The sequence below is a fragment of the Podarcis tiliguerta genome (genome assembly GCF_965153285.1).
Source record: "Podarcis tiliguerta genome assembly, chromosome: 12".
In the NCBI taxonomy this organism is placed as follows: Eukaryota; Metazoa; Chordata; class Lepidosauria; order Squamata; family Lacertidae; genus Podarcis; species Podarcis tiliguerta.
Window position 1 is genome coordinate 50,147,805 of NC_139545.1, and position 19,203 is coordinate 50,167,007.

Here is a 19,203-nt window from a genome sequence, read left to right on the forward strand (position 1 = left end):
TTTTTTAAAAAATATAACTAAAATGGAAGTACAGAAAATGAAACATCATTTTCCATCGTACTGTAGGTTTTGTTTCATTTTAAAAATAACAATTTATGTTAAAGGTAAAGGGACCCCTGACCATTAGGTCCAGCCGTGACCGACTCTGGGGTTGCGGCGCTCATCTTGCTTTATTGGCCAAGGGAGCAGGCGTACAGCTTCCGGGTCATGTGGCCAGCATGACTAAGCCGCTTCTGGTGAACCAGAGCAGCGCACGGAAATGCCGTTTACCTTCCCACTGGAGCGGTACCTATTTATCTACTTGCACTGTGACGTGCTTTCAAACTGCTAGGTTGGCAGGAGCAGGGAGTGAGCAACGAGAGCTCACCCCGTCACGGGGATTCGAACCGCTGACCTTCTGATCGGCAAGCCCTAGGCTCTGTGGTTTAACCCACAGCGCCACCCACATCCCTAACAATTTATGTTACAGGTTATTATTATATATATTTGAATTAGATGTATGTGATAGCAACAAAACATTTGCTTTGGGCCTTTAAAGGTCTTAATCCAGCTCTGGGCAACATAAGACAGGGCCTCCTCTGTGGTGGCGCCTCAGTTAAGGAATTAAGGCAATGTTTAGTGCTGGAGTTTTTGCCAGGGATGATGGGAAGCATAGTCCAACATATGGAGAGCCATAGATCCCTTGTCCCTGCTGTGAATGTTCTTATCCTTGATTAATTGTTGTAATCTTTTTCACCAAGTCATCACAATTACATAACTGCATGCTATATTTAGAAGCACTTGGTTCATTTCAGACAAGATGGAGAAGCACGAGAAGCAGGCAGCATCAGACAGTTGGGCACCCAGTTATCACACCACATATTATCATGTCTAGAATGAACCGCAGTGATCAAATTTCAGAGAAGTGGGCGGAGGGCAGGGATCAGCCTTATAATTAGGTGTTTTGCCCTCAAAATTGCCAGATGTCGTTTCGTTACACTCGGGGGAATCTCATATGGTACTTCCTTAACGTGGGGAGAGCCTGGCTCTGTTGCGCCGTTGAGGAACCCTTTGTTTAACCTCCTTAGGCAATTCTCCTCTTATGCTGTCAATAGCAGTTCTTCCACATCAGTTAACCAGTCTGGTCTCATAAAAACAACACTATTTAATGCTGATGAACTCGAAGCTTGTTCAGCTTGAAACGGAATTATCGGTGAAAACAGATCCCAGCAGCCGGGCACTTTGACAGCGTCTGGGCCACATGGTACTGCGTTTTGGGGGGCGGGGAGGGGGGGGACAACTTTCGAAAGCCAGGAGCCTTTTTATATATATATATATAGAAAAGGAGTCGGAGCAGATCCCTTGCTGGAAGCAAAGCAGATTCTTGAAGCATGGTAAAAAAATAGTGCTTTTATTGGCAGGTTTACAAGCAGAATCCATTAGTGTCTAATATCCTGCAGGATAGAACAAAAATAAAAATAAAATGCAACCCATGTCTTGCTTTATCTGACGTCACTTCCTTCCTTCTGTGCTCCCTTGGTTATCAACTGCCAGGAAGCGGCTGATGATTCCAGGCGGGTGTCTCTGTGGTAATACAAGGTTAGAAATGTTGCCGACTCAGTATTTTGCCTTGCAACCTAATTTTCTCGGCAAGCAACTCCCGTCATTTTTTTTGGGGGGGGGGGGCGGCATCTCTGGTTCCTAGTTCATCACGTAGAGCGTTAGCATCATCAATCTCCGTGGAAAAGGAGACAATTTTATATTTATATATATTTATATTTATATATATATATTAAGTAAAAAAATATCAAATATAATAAATTTATGAAAGACCATTCACAACATATACAATAAGTGTTACATTGCTGCTACGGGAGCTACGTGATTCCTCCGCCCATATCTCTCTCTCTCTCTCTCTCTCTCTCTCTCTCTTTCTTTTCGCCCTCACTCTCTTATTATAGAATGCAAGGTCATACATTGCCGTAAGTAAACGCACTAATATAAGTAAGACCTTAAAATGAAAAGTATGCGGTCAGGTTTTATCTGTGTATAGTTATAAAGTACTTACTGTGTTACAGTCTAGCGTCTCCATAAACACACCAGTGCTAGGACAGCCCCAGGACCTTGTGCTGGAACCCCCCCGGCCCCCGCCCCGACCCCTCCCTGTGCATATAGAAATATAAACATTGAGCAAAGTTGGAAAGAGAAGGGTCAAAGGTTAGACGCCTGCCAACCCCTTGACATACCCTGGTTCAGGGCTGACCTCCCTTCCTGCGTCCTTTGCAACTAATGTTTAACAAGGCTGCTTCAACTGTTGTGTGGTTACATTCTGTAAACAATATTCCTTAAAGTGTCCTAAATGAAAAACTCATGTATATTTTTTTAAACCATCGACTCTTTGTCTCTGTCGGGCGACAACTGATCGTCTAGATGCTCATCGCTTTTGCTAGAGTCGGTCAACCTTAGCTGGAAGTTGTCGCTGGTGCCCCTGGTGACGCTGTCGTAGGAAGGAGGGAAGGAGGTGGAGGACAGAGTTTCTGACTTGTTGATCGGCCTCCCATAGTTCTCGCTCATCATGAACGCGATGAGGCCTTCCCTCTCGGGAGCGTCCTCCCCTAGGTGGCAGGCTTTTTGGCGGTATAGGAAGGAGGCCTGCTTGAGGGAGCGTTGGAAGAGATGGCTCCTATAGGCTCTCTGAATGACGATGGCAGAAATTTCTTCCTGTTTCCGCCTGAGCGTGGTTGTGATGGGTTCGTAAGAAATCTTTGAGGGGTTGGCAGCCATGAATTTCTCCTCCATCTGTATCTTGAGGGCGTCCATCTCCCCAGACTCCCCCAGCACTCTTTTGGTGAAAGCAAACAAAATATCTAAGCAATGGATCCTGTCCCCGCTCACCATGGGGAGGTCCATAGCTATGAGCTTGATCTTATTTGGTTTCGCAATGCGTAAAGGTTCTGACAGAGCGTCCGCGAAGTTGGAAAGCGCGGCGTACTCAATAAACTGAGTGGCTTCGGGGTCAAATTTCTCCCAGATTTCATAAAACATATCAAAGTCGTCCTCGCTTAGAGGCTCTGTGCTCTCTTCAGTAGCAACACTGAAGTTCTCTAAAATAATAGCTATGTACATGTTTACAACAATGAGAAAGGATATAATGATATAAGTAACAAAGAACAGAATCCCCACCGCGGGGCTGCCACAGTTTCCCCTCGAGCCATTTGTGTTGATATGGCTTGGATCACAATATGGCGGCCCAGTGTTCAAAATGGGGCTGAGAAGACCATCCCAGCCGGCAGATGTAGTGATTTGGAAGAGACAGAGCATGCTGTTGGGAAACGTCTGGAAGTTGAACATGTCGTCGATCCCGTGCTCTTGCTTAACGTAGGCAAAGTTGGCCATGCCGAAAATGGCGTAAATGAACATGACCAGGAAAAGCAGGAGGCCGATGTTGAACAACGCAGGGAGGGACATCATTAAGGCAAAGAGAAGAGTTCGGATTCCTTTGGCCCCTCTTATAAGTCTCAGGATCCGGCCAATCCGAGCCAAGCGAATGACTCTGAAGAGGGTAGGGGAAAAGAAGTATTTCTGGATGATGTCAGAAAGTACAGAGCCTTGGGGGGAAAGGGAATAACCAGTTAGTGAACTAGCAAAGGTTATGGCGTTTTGGTTGAAAGTAGCATCTCAGATTTACCAGTTAAGGGCATGGGACATCCCTGCTGAAGCTCAACTGAGTATGCGAGTAAGGATCCGCCCAGAGCTCAGTTGAGCTCTTGCATCCCTTCTTTCCTTCCTTTGGGGGCTCGATACACACATGCAGGGGCATCTTACCATGTTGCCCTTGGGATACCAGGAGGCTTGTTCATAAACCCAAGAAGAGTTCTGCTGGATCAGACCAAGGGTCTATTTAAGCCAGCATCCTCCCGTTGCTCTGTCCCTGCTCCTGCCAACCTAGCAGTTCAAAAGCACATCAAAGTGCAAGTAGATAAATAGGTACTGCTCCAGCGGGAAGGTAAACGGCGTTTCCGTGCTCTGCTCTGGTTTTTCCAGAAGCAGTTTAGTCATGCTGGCCACATGACCCGGAAGCTGTACGCCGGCTTCCTCGGCCAGTAAAGCGAGATGAGCGCCGCAACCCCAGAGTCGGTCGCGACTGGACCTAATGGTCAGGGGTCCCTTTACCTTTACCTTTTACCTCCTTCCTACAGTGGCCAGGGCATAAGCAGGGCATAAGCATAGCCTTCTCCCACTGTTCTTTCTCAGCATACTGCTTCTGATCATGGAGGCAGTGTATAGCCAGCATGACTAATAGCTCATGGCTCCCTTACATCCATCCTGTTGAGTAACCTGTCATCTAAAACACTGCAGAGGAAACCAACAGCACAGGTGGGCCTTCTGCACCATGGGCTCAGCCCAGAGGCCATGAACTGCTATACAGATGTGCTGCAGACACACTGGAGTAGGCCAAAGAAGAGTCTGCATGCTCCAATGTGTCACTGCTCCCAAGAAATAGTCACATGTGGTTTACCCCTTGAAGCCAATCGGGCCACGTGGATCTAGGCAATTCCACCACTCCAAATTCTGTATTTGTTGAGGGTTTGACTTACCCACTATTGATAGAATCACGACGACAAAATCAAAAATGTTCCACCCGTTGGTGAAATAGTAGTGCCTCAGAGCCACCATTTTTAATATGCACTCTGCTGTGAAGATGGCAACAAAGACCATATTGATTTTGTAAAGGATGTTCACTTTCTCTGGGCTCTGGTCATCCGTTTCCACCATCATGGTGACCATGTTGAGGCAGATGAGGAGCATGATGCAGACATCAAAGGCTTGATTCAAGACAGCATCAAAAATGAAGCCTTGATACTTGTTCTGGAAGATATTAGAAAGACACGTTAGATCAGTGGTTCCCAAAATGGGTGGTATGGCTTGGGGGGGGGGGTTACCTAGGGGGTTACCAAGAGATAAGGGAGTGGTGGGGGGGGCAGGCAGTGCTGAAGGTACAAATGACTATCAGACTTCGAAAAGCTAGTATCCCTGAATCAAGCTCATCAGTTAAACTGAATAGTTTTGATTGGATTTTGAATAAATATGCAATTAACTGTTACTGTTTTGAATTTTATTGGGTCATTATTAGTGAGTCGTGCAAACCACTACTCTGAATAATGCTTTTTTATAGGGTACGGGACACTGGGGATGAGCTTACGCAAACTACTGCAATAGATCAAAGCAGCCAACTCAGATAGCGCCATATGTTTGCACCTATTTGGGCCTGAAATTGAACTTTTATGCAGTTCAGCAGTGGCTGGCAGGGAGGAGCACCTATGCACACAGTGGTGGGCTCCTGACAACAGTATAACTGGCAAGTCTAGGGACTGTGCAGGGTCAGGGTTGAGTGGCAGTGTCATCAGGCAGTTCGGGAGCCCTGGTGGAGCCAGTTCAGCGCTTCCCCACCCCCTCTCTGTTCCCTCTTTGTCACCAGCTCCTGTAAGTGTTCACACTTGCACAGCACCATATGAAAGTGTGGCAGTGGTCAGGAGGACTGTGGTCCTAGCAGCTGCCTCAAATATTTGTTGGTTGAAGCAGTTGTTGGCCCCAGAGGTGGCAAGTCACAGGCTGGACAACCCTACCATGCAATTTGAAAATAATAATAACAATAATAAATAATAATAATAATAACAACAACAACAACAACAACAACAACAACAATACCCCACCCATCTGGCTGGGCCTCCCCAGCCACTCTGGGCGGCCCACAGCACATATAAAACATCCAACTTTAAAAACTTCCCAGTACAAGGCTGCCTTCAGATGTCTCCTAAAAGTCAGATAGTTGTTTATTTCCTTGACATCTGGTGGGAGGGTGTTCCACAGGGAGGGCGCCACCACCAAGAAGGCCTTCTGCCTGGTTCCCTCAGCTTCACTTCTTGCAGTGAGGGAACCACCAGAAGACCTTCAGAGGGGGTGTTGGTCCAAAGCATTGGTCCAAACACTTTCCATTCAATGGGAAAACTCCAAAATATTTTAATAGAGCTCAATTTACATACTCCCCCCCTCTTAACTGGTGCTATAAACCTCTCTAGAAATATGACAGAATGCTTGTGTAAAAATATCTGTAGTATATAAATAACTACAATGGATACGATTCTGGTGGACATTTTTTTGAAGGGGTCAGTTGGTATCAGCTAAAGAAATCCACAGAATGCCTCACCACTGGCCGTGGGATGGGTTTTTGGGGTTTCTTAGACCCCAGTTTTTTCATGGCATTGTAATATTTTTTCTGTTCCTCCGTCATAAAGATGTCTTGTCCACCTAAGTATAGGGAGATAAAACTAACATTAATTTGGATGGTAGAAATGGCTGTTTGTGGAAAGCAAAACCATTTTTAATTACTAAAGGTCTCCATTTCCTTCCCCTCCTTCCCCTCCATTCCTGGTAGCAATCATTAAGCTATCTAATTATATTTCAGTAAGAATTAAAACCGTGCGTAGGTATCCCAAAGAAAGTTAGTTAATCATTTTTACTGAGATATTGATCCTACCAAAATTCAACAGCTCCATGGAATTGGAAGAAGTGCTGTCTGCCTTATCAGTTATCGGCCAGCGGATGACCATGAAATTCCACGAGAAATATCACCAGAGGGGTTAGTCTGTGACTAAATCACACTTCCCAGAGCAATACATAAACTCAAGCTCAGCTCTCCGTCAAGATGCAAACTTCTCTAAATTTTGAAATGCAGTTCTCCAGCCCCCAAAATGGGTGTATGAGAAGGAAGTGCACATAAAAATGCACATTATTGGTGAAAATAATACAAAAAAACTCATTGTATTAAGGGAAATATTGCCGGAAGGCTAAATTGAATACAAAATATGAACATTGGGAGATTGTTGCTGGCATCCATCTGTCGCAAGAGAAAATGGTGTGCGCCTCTGGGGTGAAGTCAAACTGCTGTATCAGCAGCACTGAAGTGGCTGCTCTGAAGCACAAGCCTAGGCTGTGTGTATGGAGGTCCTGGGCTGCCCAGATAACAAGACCCCCCTCTCGGCCTTGTTGATGTGGTCCAAAGGAAAGCAGAGCAAGACGTTTGACATCAGCTTGGCTGTAGGAAATGCCAGAAGGAGATATAGAAGACGCCATCTAAGCATCTTAGGGACTCCACTCTGGATTTGTATTGGGTTTACTCCTTAGCCTTTTCTTCTCCTGAATACATCCCACAAGGCAGCAGAGGTTTAAGATAAGAGTTTTTCTTCTCTAAGTGCAGGGTAGGGACCACAGAAGGAAGGATGTGTCCCCCACCAGACCTACTACCCCTCCCCTAACACCCCATACGCCCCACATTGGGAGAAATGAATGGTAAAATGCTGATGAATTTTCATGAGGACTTGACGGGGGCGGTATGGAAATTGCAAACATATGGGAAATTTGGTGAACTGCATGTTAGACTGGAAAACAGAAAGGGAGAGAAACCAAAACTGACAGATTCATCCCTCCATCCTAAGAGGAGGAACTGATACGGATTATTGGGCCAGCATTTTTCAGAACCAGATTAGAATTCATTGTTTTTCAGCAGTGATTTATTTATTGCATTTTTATGCCACCTGTTCCCCAAGGAGCTCAGGGTAGTATGGCTTGGACTATGTACTGGCCACAAGATTTCCATGTTTATTTCAATTTTGGAATAGCTACATACAATTAGCTGAGTGCTTGATTGCATTTCCTCCATCCTTTCATTGTTACCGTTTTGCACAATGGAAGTAATTATATAACCTCTTTCCTTTCCTTTTTTTGTGGTCCTCTTTGGTCATTTGTGCAAACTTCAGGAGATACTGCTCAATGACTTTGTCTTTTCCCTTCTGGGTATTTTGTTTGGGAATAGGTGCATCACAACATACTGACCAGCAGTTGAATGAAAACAGGCGACAGGGAGAACCCCACAGCTCAATGGCAGAACACTTGCATTGCACACAGAAGGTGCCCTCAGGTTCAATCTCTGGTATCTCTAGCTAGAAGGCTCAAGGAGGAGGAGACAACTCTGGAGAGCCATGACTGGTTGAAGTAGACCATCATGGGCTGGATGGACAACTACTCTGGCCTCTAAGAATTAACCAGATCACAAGGGGAGGAGGAACCCTACTCAATCACTGTCCTGGCAGTCTTGCATCATTGCGCACTCAGGTCCTGCTTTCAGGCTTCTCATAATGGGCATCTGATTGGCCAATGCAAGAAGGGGATGCTGGACTAGATGGGTTATTGGCTTGACCCAGCTGCAGGGCTCTTGTGTCTTTCAGGCGGAGGTCTACCTGCTACCTGATGCTTCCAACTAGAGACGGCAGGGATTGGCTATTGGGCAAAGTCTGTGGTCCACCACTGAGCTATGGACATCCCTGCCCCACTTCCACAACTCATGGCTGCCTGGTCGACAAGGTGTTACTTATCTTTTTCTTTTGCTGATTGAAATTGTCAATGATAACACCGATGAAGAGATTCAGAGTGAAGAAGGAGCCAAAGATGATAAAGATCACAAAGTAGAGGTACATGTACAAGTTATATTCCCAGACGGGCTGCTCCTCACGCTGCAAAAAAAAAGCAACATGGAGAAAACAAAGGGTGATGAATGTCCACTGGCATCCTAAACTAAAACCAAGGTGTGTGTTTCCTCATTTGAAATGCACAACACATTCTATGCAGCTCAGAGAAATTATTTGGCTGCTAGGTGGATACCAAGCCTCACCTACTGCATAGCCTACAACATCTGAAAAGAATTACCGTATTTTTTGCTCTATAAGACTCACTTTTTCCCTCCTAAAAAGTAAGGTGAAATGTGTGTGCGTCTTGTGGAGTGAATGCAGGCTGCGCAGCTATCCCAGAAGCCAGAACAGCAAGAGGGATTGCTGCTTTCACTGCGCAGCGATCCCTCTTGCTGTTCTGGCTTCTGAGATTCAGAATTATTTTTTTTTCTTGTTTTCCTCCTCCAAAAACTAGGTGCGTCTTATGGTCTGGTGCGTCTTATAGAGCGAAAAATAAGGTACTTAAAAAACTTTTTTTTCAGATGACAGTATTTGCTCATCATGAATGTCTCGACCTACTATGGGACATTTGTTGTGTGAACTGAGTTTTAATTATGTTAGCCTGATGGCTATTTCTTCCGATGGGGCTAATTGCATTTAATGTGTCTCTTCTGTTAAAAAAAGAGTTAATGGCTAAAACAGTGAAAATTTCAAGGCTCACTACATTTTTGCAAGATCTTTTTATCCATTATCAAGGGAGGGACTTTGGTGTTTCTAGTTGCCAATTAAAGCATGATTAAGTAGTAAACTAAATAACACACATCATCAAAAAAAAAAAAATAGTATAAGAAGAAAAGTCCAAATTGATGCTAAAACATGAGCAGAAGTGAGAATGATTCACTGGAAAAATCTTCTGCACAAGCCTCCTCAATGAGCATCACTCATGAAGCTCCCATTTTAGTACAATGTAGGGTGCTCAGAATGAGTCACCTTGGCTTTTCTGTGCAGCTCCCATTTATTTTGATGGGGGCTTTGCAGGAGAACTTCCCAGTAGATTGTGTACATTACCGGCAAGCGGGAGACACTGCTTCAACCACCATACAAAGAAATAAAATAATGCAAGACGTTAGTAGACCAAAGTCCTTTATCTGAGCAGCCCACCTCTCGTGAATCCACCGCAGCATACATAATTTCCATCCAACCTTTAAAAGTTGCCTAGGAAAAAGAAAAGCAATGCATGTAATTAAGACAATCATAATATGCATTTGCGTTAATGGTTACTTTATAGCTTTGTACCTTATTTGCACTATTATGTGGGGGAAAATATTTTTCACTGTTAATACAATAAAAAAAACCAAACCACCCCATGAATTTTGGATTATGTAAAGGAACAGAGTTAGCTATTGAGCAGGTTGTTTTCTATTATGGGGGACGCTTGTTTAATGACTGAAAGCGAGCTTTTAACAGGCACCAGCTTAGATCCTAAGGCAAGTTAGCTCAAGAAAGTTCACAGAAGGAAAGGCTGCCGTCCTCTTCTCGCCGCCCCACTGAACAGCCATGGTGTGGGTCACAGGCAGCATTGTGCTTGCTGGGACCGGGTGGGGTGGCAGTGGGATGAACTCTGGGGTAATCACCTGTGATCTGAAACACTGGTCTGTGTGTGATAGGGAGAAGGGAGGAAACGGGAGAGGCAGTCTGCTTTGCCCTAAGTAGCACCCTGGTTTGTAATGGCACACATACTTCCTACCTGTGTGGCTGATGTCCATTGGTACTGGTAGGTGAGAGAGCTGGGAGGCCAACAGTAGGGGGAGCTAGAGCCAATGACAAGCAGAGCCAACCAGTCCTAGTTTTGTCATCCATCCCCCCATCCCTGCTTAGTTGCGCAAGGGGAAACACTGAAACTAAGGAGGAGAAGGAAGGTGACAGGTAGTGACACCCCCTGGACTGGATGTAAGTGAGAAGGCAGGGCACATGAAAGCTAGTTGGAGCTGCATTGCCTCATTTCCTGTAATGCACCAGCCTCCCTCAGTAAAACTTGAGTGTGCTTTTTGGAACCGACTGATTCGTAATATGAAAAAGGAGGGTTGAGAGGCCTGAGGCGATACAGCAGCTTGTTTCACTGAAACAAATGATGATTTAATCCTGTACTATTGATCCCTTTTGCAGGTGGTTGAATAGTTGCTTCCCAATGTTTCCGTAATCCTGCGGGTGGCAACCTGAGCCTCTTCTAGTCCCTTCCCACTTAAAAGCCGAGGTTAGGAGGAGGAGAAAGAGGCTGAACTGCTTGCTCTGTGGAGCACTCACTCTCCAAATTGCTCTAATCTTTCCTCACAGCTCTCTCCCATTGGCAAAGCAATCTTCCATCTCTGCATGGCATTCCCATCTGGGGGCCTGATTTGGCCAAGATTCCAGCTGGACTATAAACGGGGCGTTTAGCATTGGAAAAAGAAAGAACCCGACAATTTCTGAACTTCACAATTGCAGTTCATGAGCTGATCTGGATGGTAATAAGGCATTGTTGGATGGCAGAGCTGTCAATTATAAAGCTGTTTTGTCCCATTCAGCTCCCCTCCCCTTCTCTCCCCCCCCCCAACTCCTGAGGAGCCTAGTTGTAAGATAATCCAGAGCTCAGTTAGGCTTCTGGAATCCTTCGCAAGACACTTCTGCAAAGAAGTGGTGATATCGTGAAAGGCAGGGGTGGGAAACGTAACTGGGAGGGAAATAAAATTACGGGGGAATTAGTAACCACTTACAGACCAGATCTGAAGGTGGTGGGATCTTTATGGGAGTGTTGTGTGATATTGTCCTGCATGGCATAGGTCCAGCTAAAATACTGTCTGCTATTGAAATTAGTTATGGGCTGGTGTGTGTGTGTGTGTTGGGGTGAGACTTAACTGCTGATAAATACATCTTGGGGTCTCGCTTACAGCTGCTGATTAGGCTATTGCACAGAAGGCAGGTGCCATCAGACTGTGGCTAACTCTGAATCAAACTAAAACAAGACCAGATAAGCAACAGAGGAAGGCAGTGATCTCAAGTTTGTGCCTGAAAGGGGTCAAGTTATGCTTTGGCATAACTTTGGGCCAGCTATGGGAGTGGGCAAGCCTAAATCACCCCATAGGGCTGGTTGCTGTACCTGCCTGTGTAGGAAACAAACAACCCCCTTGTCTACTATGTATAATGTTATCACCACCACTTACCAAAGCTGGTTGCAAAACCTTAGATCTCAGCTATCTATAACTCAGCTCTTGTGAACTTTACCTCCAATACCAATAACATTGTTTGGGAAAGCTGAGAAATAGTATGGTATGGAACTATGTCTGTCCCAGTGCAATGGGGAATAGTTTCTTGCTCCTATGCACTGCTGTCTGGTCTGGTCTCTTGCCTAACAAAGAGGCTATAGCTCAGTGGTAGAGCATATGCTTTGCAGGCATAAGATCCCACCTCAACCTCTGGTCCCTTCATTAAAGCAGGGATGGGGAGCCTTGGGCCCACAGCCTGAATGTGGCCCCCTAGGCTTTTCTACCTGGCCCTTAGCACTCTTTCCAGACAGCACCTCGACTCCCTGTGCCGCACCCTCACCAGCCCTGCTCAAATGCTTTTGCAAAAACCTCCAATTTTTGCAAGATTATACTGTATAAAGGCAAGAGTCACATCTATTCCTCTGCCTGCTTTTGCCTCTGGCCTTCGCCTGCCACCAGCACAGGGCCCCCAAGAGGCTCCTCTTGGGGAAAAGCAATCCCCAGACTTGAATAAAAGGATCTTCACGCAGCAGAGCTAAGCAAGACCTATATGCCTAAGCAGCTGCCAGTTTGAGCACACAGTACTGGGCTACATGTCCCAGCCAATGGTCTGCGTCAGCATAAGGCAGCTTCATATGTCCACAGGAAGTTCTGCTCAGCCCCCTCTCTGACTTCTGGAATTTCATTAGGCAGCATCACCCACACACTTTCTAAGCAACCCTGTCTCCTTGGAGGATGAAGAAGAAAGAAAGCCAACATTTCCCAAGGAAGTTGAATGAACTGGGAGGGCCGAACCCAAAATGCTGTTTCCAATCTCTCCATCCTTTCTGCATCCTGCGAAGTGGGCAGGCGAGCAAGGGATATGTCATTGCACAGGGGGCTACAAAAGCAGGGGGGGGATCATATAGAGAAGAACTTAGTGGCATGGTGATCATCAAGGGAGAAGCAGAATCAGACCTGAATAACAGGTGCAAGGTTATACTCAGCCTGCAGTGCTGTATCACAGATACAAAGAACAGCCATTCCTCACTTAGTCTACAAACGCGCCATGTATTTAAAGGACATTTGAAGCACATAACTTCCCCCAAGAGTCCTGGGAACCCTAGTTTGACTTTTATAGAGCAAAACTCCCAACCTGCTTAACAACCAATGTATGCACGCAGCCTTGGTGAGGCTGGAGCATGTTCAAAAGATACAGACCATTGTATCCTGAGCATGTTTACATGGAAGTAAGTCCTGCTGAGTTTAGTGAGACTCACCTCCTAATAAGTAGAGCTTCCAACTAAACATTAGGAAAAACCTTATGACAGTAGGAGCTGTTCAACAGTGGTATGGACTGCTGTAGGTGGTGGAGGACTCTGCTTCAGTTGAGGTTTGTAAACAGAGCTTGGATGGCCACCTGGCAGTGATTATTTAGCTGCGATTCCTACTTTGGACTAGATGCCCTTATGGTCCCCTTCCAACCCTACAATTCTATGGTTCTGTGATAAGTGTGTGCAGGATTGCAGTGATAGCATGCATTAGACTGAATGCCAGGGGGCAGACTGCTCCCCATCAAGAAGGCCCGTGGCCCCCCACAATTCCATCTAGTACTAATGGGGACACAAAATGGTGATCCATCGTAGGCCCTCCCAAATTCATGTGTCAAATTTTGCTTCCTCTTTCGTTTTAAAGTGCTCTTTGCTATTTTAAGTCCCCTGTCTGAATATTACTAATTGCAAGTAGGGAAAAACAAACAAAAAGGTTGGCTCTCAAATTGTGCAGAGTCTAGAAATATTTGGTGCGTCATGACATCGATCTATGAAATGCCCTAGTAAATTTAGCAGAAAGTTAGAAACTGCAGCACAGCACACAATGCTCCCTCTTTTTTTCAAAAGAGACTGTTTCTATCAGTATAAAAAGCCACACATTTGCAAGCTTTGCTTTCAGGGTAGAAACAGGAAAAAGCAGGGATATATTTGCTCTGCAGTGTTCAACATGCAAGCTAATAAGCGCATCTGGTTCACCAGGAGTGAGCAGTGAAGACAGGGGCCTACAATCTAATACTCTCTTCTGAAAGTAGGAACTCCCCTACCACACACATTCAGGCCTGGATTGACTCATCATTGCTGGATTCTTAAACCAGGAATAAGTGCAGAGGCCGAGTCCTGCTCCTTGAGTCATCTTCCCTCACCCTCTCTTCCATTTCTCCCATTACACACCAACTTCTGCACCAACTTCTGGTCTGCATTAAACCAGAGTGCCCCATTATGCCCAAACTGGGGGACACTGGCTTAATATTGGCTAACAAAGTAGGAAGTAAGTCAAGCTGTAATCTGAATGCTCAGAGATGTCCGGAAGAGCACAACAGCTTCCAGCATAGGCTCATCAACATTCTTTGCTCAGTGTTCTCTGAAGAGTGCAAAGGTCATATAAGAGCAAAGCATGTAAAAAACTTGGGGAGGCATTTGAACTGGTAGTGGAACATATTTGCCTTAAACCACCTTCCCTCCACCAAATTAAGAAACGACTTGCACCACTTTTCTCCTGGCCCTGACCAGCCATCTCAGTCCTGGACCAGTGTCTGACTGTACTCATGAACTATTTATTTCTTAATACCAGATATTTACTAGTTGCATTCCAGGGCCGAGCCATCATGGCACAGCGGCACACAAAGAGGGATAAAAACAACAGAAGCTTAAATAAGCAGAATATGAAGCATTTTGCGGATACGGAGAAATAGGTGCCCGATTCTGATATGCTAAGCTCTCTTATGCAATAGTAAAAATATTTTAAGACTCTCTTGAATGCCTGAAGAGGCTGAGTGAATATTAAATGGAAGAGAGTTAGTTCCATAACAACAACAACAACAACAACAACAACAACAACATTATTTATACCCTGCCCATCTAGCTGGGTTTCCCCAGCCACCACCAAGCAGGACCACCACCAAGAAGGCTCTGTCTCATGTGCTCTCCAACCTATCTGATGGGAGTTGTACTCCAGAACATCTGAGCCAGGTGGAACAATGGACAGATATGATACAAGGCAGATTCCTGTGTGCTGAAGGTCACTAGCTGAGAAGGCCTTTTCCTCCCCCTTAAAGGGGTTAGATAAAGGCACATTGGAGAAGTCTATCCACAACCATTAGCCAAATTAGGGAAACCAAACCTCCATGATCAGCAGCGGTATAGCTCTCAGTTCCTGCTGATGGGGACACATAACAGGGATTGGCTATCTTCATCTGGCTGGTGATTGATTTAGAGAACTTGTTTGAGGGGAGAAATGTCCTGGATCCGCAGTAGTGCAAGTGGAAATTCAGTTACACGACTTTCCCTGACCACTGCAACCTCTTGCACCCACTGGAAAGCTATTTCATTGTGGGATGTCATCTATGAAGAGCAACCACTCACACAAGCCCCTTCCCCCTTCTCTCTGCTGATTTCCACCTCCCTCTGCAGTCTTCCTTTGGGGAAGGGATGTAGCTCATGCTTTGCCTGCAGAAGGTCCCGGGTTCAACCCTAGCATCTCCAGGTATGGTGGGATAGAGACCCTTGCCTGAAATCCTGGACAGCCACTACCACTCAGTGTAAGCCAACAGCCTGACTCTGTATGAAGGAGATTCCTATGTACAACTCATGCTATTCCAGAGGGTCCCTCAGATCTTGGGAATCATCGGGGGGGGGGGCTGCAGTGGAGATATGAGAAAGACCCTTCAAAAGATTTTTACTCAAGCTATTCTAACCCACTGTTTCTTGGATCAGATTTGTCTGAACTCTAGCCTGGACATCCTATTTTCCACACTGTTTTATGATTCAGACTCCTTTATCGGATCAATGCTGTTGCTTCCTGTTTGAAGTTTATTAACTGTTATTGTATTGTTTGTGTTGAAGGGTAGCTTATAAATTCCTTAAATTAATTGATGTGCAACCCTACCCCAATAACAGGCATACTGGCATAACAACATGGAAGATTAATACAGTTCATTGGTTAGATTAATCAGTTCAAACTGTTTCGACTGGCTAAATGGATTCCTCCAATTAATTGGCCAACAGATTTAGCTATCTGTCTATCTAAGCTTCAAGTGCCATACATGTTCTTAGAAAAGGCATTCCAGTAAGGATGGGGTGGGGACCCTGTTGTCCTCCAGATGTTGCTGGCTAACAGCTACTACCATTCCTGACCACTGGCCATGTTGGTTGAAGCTCATGGGACTTCAACAACCCTTGGAGGGCTACAGGTTCTCCATCCCTGCTTCAGAACTATTGGGTTGCCCTCCCCAAAAGGCAAATTTATGCAAATTGATTCAATCACTCAATCATCTACAGATCATAATGTTCCAGTCATAATGTCTACCCCAGCTTCATTGAGTGCTAAAAACGTATCTCTTCTCTAATGCCCTGGACTTGCCTGTGGTTATTGCCAAATAGGCTTGGGAGTGCCTGGTTCATCGAACAGTCTACATGATTATTGACTTGCTACTCTGTTAAGGCTGAAGATGGTCTTACTGTTTTGCTTTGCTGTGTTATACATTTGACCATTTGTGAACCACTCTGTGCGGGGTGGGTGTGTTTAAATTAAGAGGGGTGTATAAATGAATTTATTACTAAATAAAAACATTGACTTAAGATTCCTTTGGTCAGTGTGACTGCCTAATAACAACATGAATAAGTAGTAGTGAACTTACCACTTGCAGCAGAGCCAGGTAACCTGCGCCAACATTATCAAAGTTGACCCTCACTTTTGTCCAGTACAACTCTCCAGTCTCATTCAAGTTTTGGCAATCGCTCTTGTTGTTGACCAATGTTTGGTTCATAGGGTCATCACCTATCGTGTTGTTAATGCATTTCCCAAACTTCCCAGAAAACAAGTTGACTCCCATGATGCTGAAGATGAGCCAGAAGATAAGGCAGACAAGCAGGACGTTCATGATAGAAGGGATGGCGCCTACCAAAGCATTGACCACCACCTTCGATGAATGAGAAGAAATAACACAGTTATTGCAGGGGTTCTGCTTTAAGTCACAACTCCAAAGTTGCTACTCTACACCCACTATCAAGAGTTTGGCTGGGACTCTTACAGAAAAGCAGAATGACATTCGATGTCTTTAGCAAGAACGATGTTAAACTAGTAGAATACGTTTTAATGAATTCATCTAGGATCCTTCAATTGAGGAACATCCTCTAAACTGTCTATGTATGATGAAGTCACTGAATGAACATAGCCTAGTAAAGACTAGGCAACACCATGCCCATAATACTGAGTGTACAATGTGTTGGCTGCTTTTGATGACTGATGGAAAATCAAGTTGCCAGCTCCTGACCCAGGGACACCCATGCTTTTTAACAGCTCCAAGGAAACGAGAAATTATTCAGAAGCACAACAGGAGTTCTGCTTCCTACAGCTGAGTGGGGGAAATGACCGACTGCAGTGCCAGAATGCAAGCCACAGTACCCATACGTACAATGTTTGGCTGAGCTAGAGCAGATATACCAATAGCGAAGCCTCTGGTTCAAGGCTAGCTACAGCTGGTGCCAAATGAAGCCTGCTTCCTAGTTTATTCAGCTAGTCAGAAGCATGTTACTTTATACACGGTTATGAAGCTGCAACCCTATACATACTTACTTGGGAGTAAATCCTATTGAACTCAATCAGACTTACTTCTAAGTGGACATGTATAGGATTCACAAGTCCTTTGGACAGATTGGCTATTGTAAAAAATATTTATTGTCAGCTACCTCCTGGTTAGTAGTGGGCTGCGTAGCATTGATCCTCAAAGGTCTAAGATGGAGCAGCCACCCTCCAGGTGTTTTTCAGACTAATTAATGAAATGGTATAAGTCCATAATGGTGTACTACCATCATAAGCAGCCCAATTTACATAACTGCTTAAACTAGTTCATTGTGGCTGAAAGCGAGACTCATAATCCAAACCTTAACATAATCTTCAACTGGGACAGTATTGTTCCTCAAAGGTCTACAACAGGGATAGCTAGCATGGCTCCCTACAGATAATGTTGGAACTCCAACTCCCATTGGCCCCAGCCATATTGACCAATGGCCAGGGATGCTGGGACCTGTAGTCCAACTTCACCATATCAACGACTCTCGATCTAAAAGTTAAATATAATCTGGGCTGGAGGCCAAGACACCACTGATTAGAAAACAAAGACATGCCAGAAGGCTCGTGATAATAGCCATGGCATATACATTCTATCCAGTCAGTGTTCCAATCCTGTGGCAGAGGAACAGACCCCTATACGCACCTTGCACCTAAAACAGCCTTCCACAACCCTCAAAATGTTGCTGGACTCCAATTCCCATCAGCCCCCAGCCAGCATAGCCAATGGAAAGGGGTGATGAGAATTGTAGTTCAAAAGCATTATGTGAGGTATCCATGGTGCTGATTTGCACAATCTTTCCCCCCTTTTGTAAGAGGAACGAATTAGTCACCAGCTTCTATTTCACATATTAAAATGCAAGATGGGGGAAAGGGATGCATCCCTGTCCCTCCAGTCCCAATTTAGAGTTGGATTGCCATCCTGTAAGTGGGCCAACTGGGTCTGCCACTATTTAACCCTTGATTTCATTTCCCCGGTACACAGTATATTGCCAACTCCCGCATCTTATTATCTATAAAAATCTACATTTTTTTCATGGACTGTAAAGAGGATCATAAGCAACACAACATGTTTAATCGGGCATGCAAAATAATACTGTACAATTAAGGATATGATAATGTACGATCCGGCCCAAAGCCCAATGATGTCAGGGAGAATGATGCCAATTGACTTTTGGAAAGGTTTGGGACCAAATAAGACATAGATCAATCAAGATAATACCATCAAGGGAAGAAAAGTCACATTTGCAATATGGTTCCGAAGCAGCAAAAATGAATTATGTAGCAAACACACAGTATCGTCCCTGGCAGGAAATAGTATGATGGCAACATGCATTCCAATGGACAATATGACCATCAAATTACGGACACATCACTCAATATTTTGAACCACCATATGTACAGTACAAAGGGTTTACATGCATGCAGAGCATTACATTGGGGCCCAATCCAGCAAAAGGTAAGTCACGATCCAGCAGCAGAATGGAGCTTAGATGCATTAACTTAAGTTCTATTGATTTAAAACTGCGCTTGGTTCAGTCATGGCAAACTTTTGTTGGACTGTTTCCACCTTACTGAGACATATTAAAGGCTTGGGAAGTCTTCTATAAATCTGGCATTATCACAGACACTGCCAACTCTTTGTCAAGACTGAAGGAGAGGAGTGCAATAATTGGTCTACCCTTTGTGGCTTTCTCTGAATTTGCCGCATCCTGCTTTTCCGAGAGCTCCTGCCTTAACCTTCCTCCCCTTCTGCTTACATTTTGGAAACTGAGACAAAGTGGCAGTGAACTGGGGAGGGGATAACATTTTGAGTCACGTGTGAATTAAATTACGGGAAACGTCTTGTCGTCTAACAGGCCAGTGTCTGACTTTCTGAC

General features: G+C 44.9%; 1 protein-coding gene across 3 annotated transcripts in view; it reads right to left on the reverse strand.

Moving 5' to 3' along the window:
• Positions 1-1,369: 1,369 nt before the first annotated feature.
• The window catches only part of SCN5A (sodium voltage-gated channel alpha subunit 5), a 307,891-nt gene continuing 290,057 nt past the window's right edge, over positions 1,370-19,203 (reverse strand). For 2 of the 3 annotated variants that reach the window (XM_083405985.1, XM_083405986.1), the window contains 6 exons: positions 16,392-16,673; positions 9,645-9,698; positions 8,412-8,549; positions 6,188-6,292; positions 4,578-4,848; positions 1,370-3,587 (listed from right to left, as the gene is read on the reverse strand). In XM_083405985.1, the coding sequence (XP_083262111.1) occupies positions 2,362-3,587; positions 4,578-4,848; positions 6,188-6,292; positions 8,412-8,549; positions 9,645-9,698; positions 16,392-16,673 (2,076 nt within the window). In that variant the 3' untranslated portion in view covers positions 1,370-2,361. Of the gene's footprint in view, positions 3,588-4,577; positions 4,849-6,187; positions 6,293-8,407; positions 8,550-9,644; positions 9,699-16,391; positions 16,674-19,203 lie in introns of all 3 variants that reach the window. The other variant, XM_083405984.1, reaches the window with a different exon arrangement.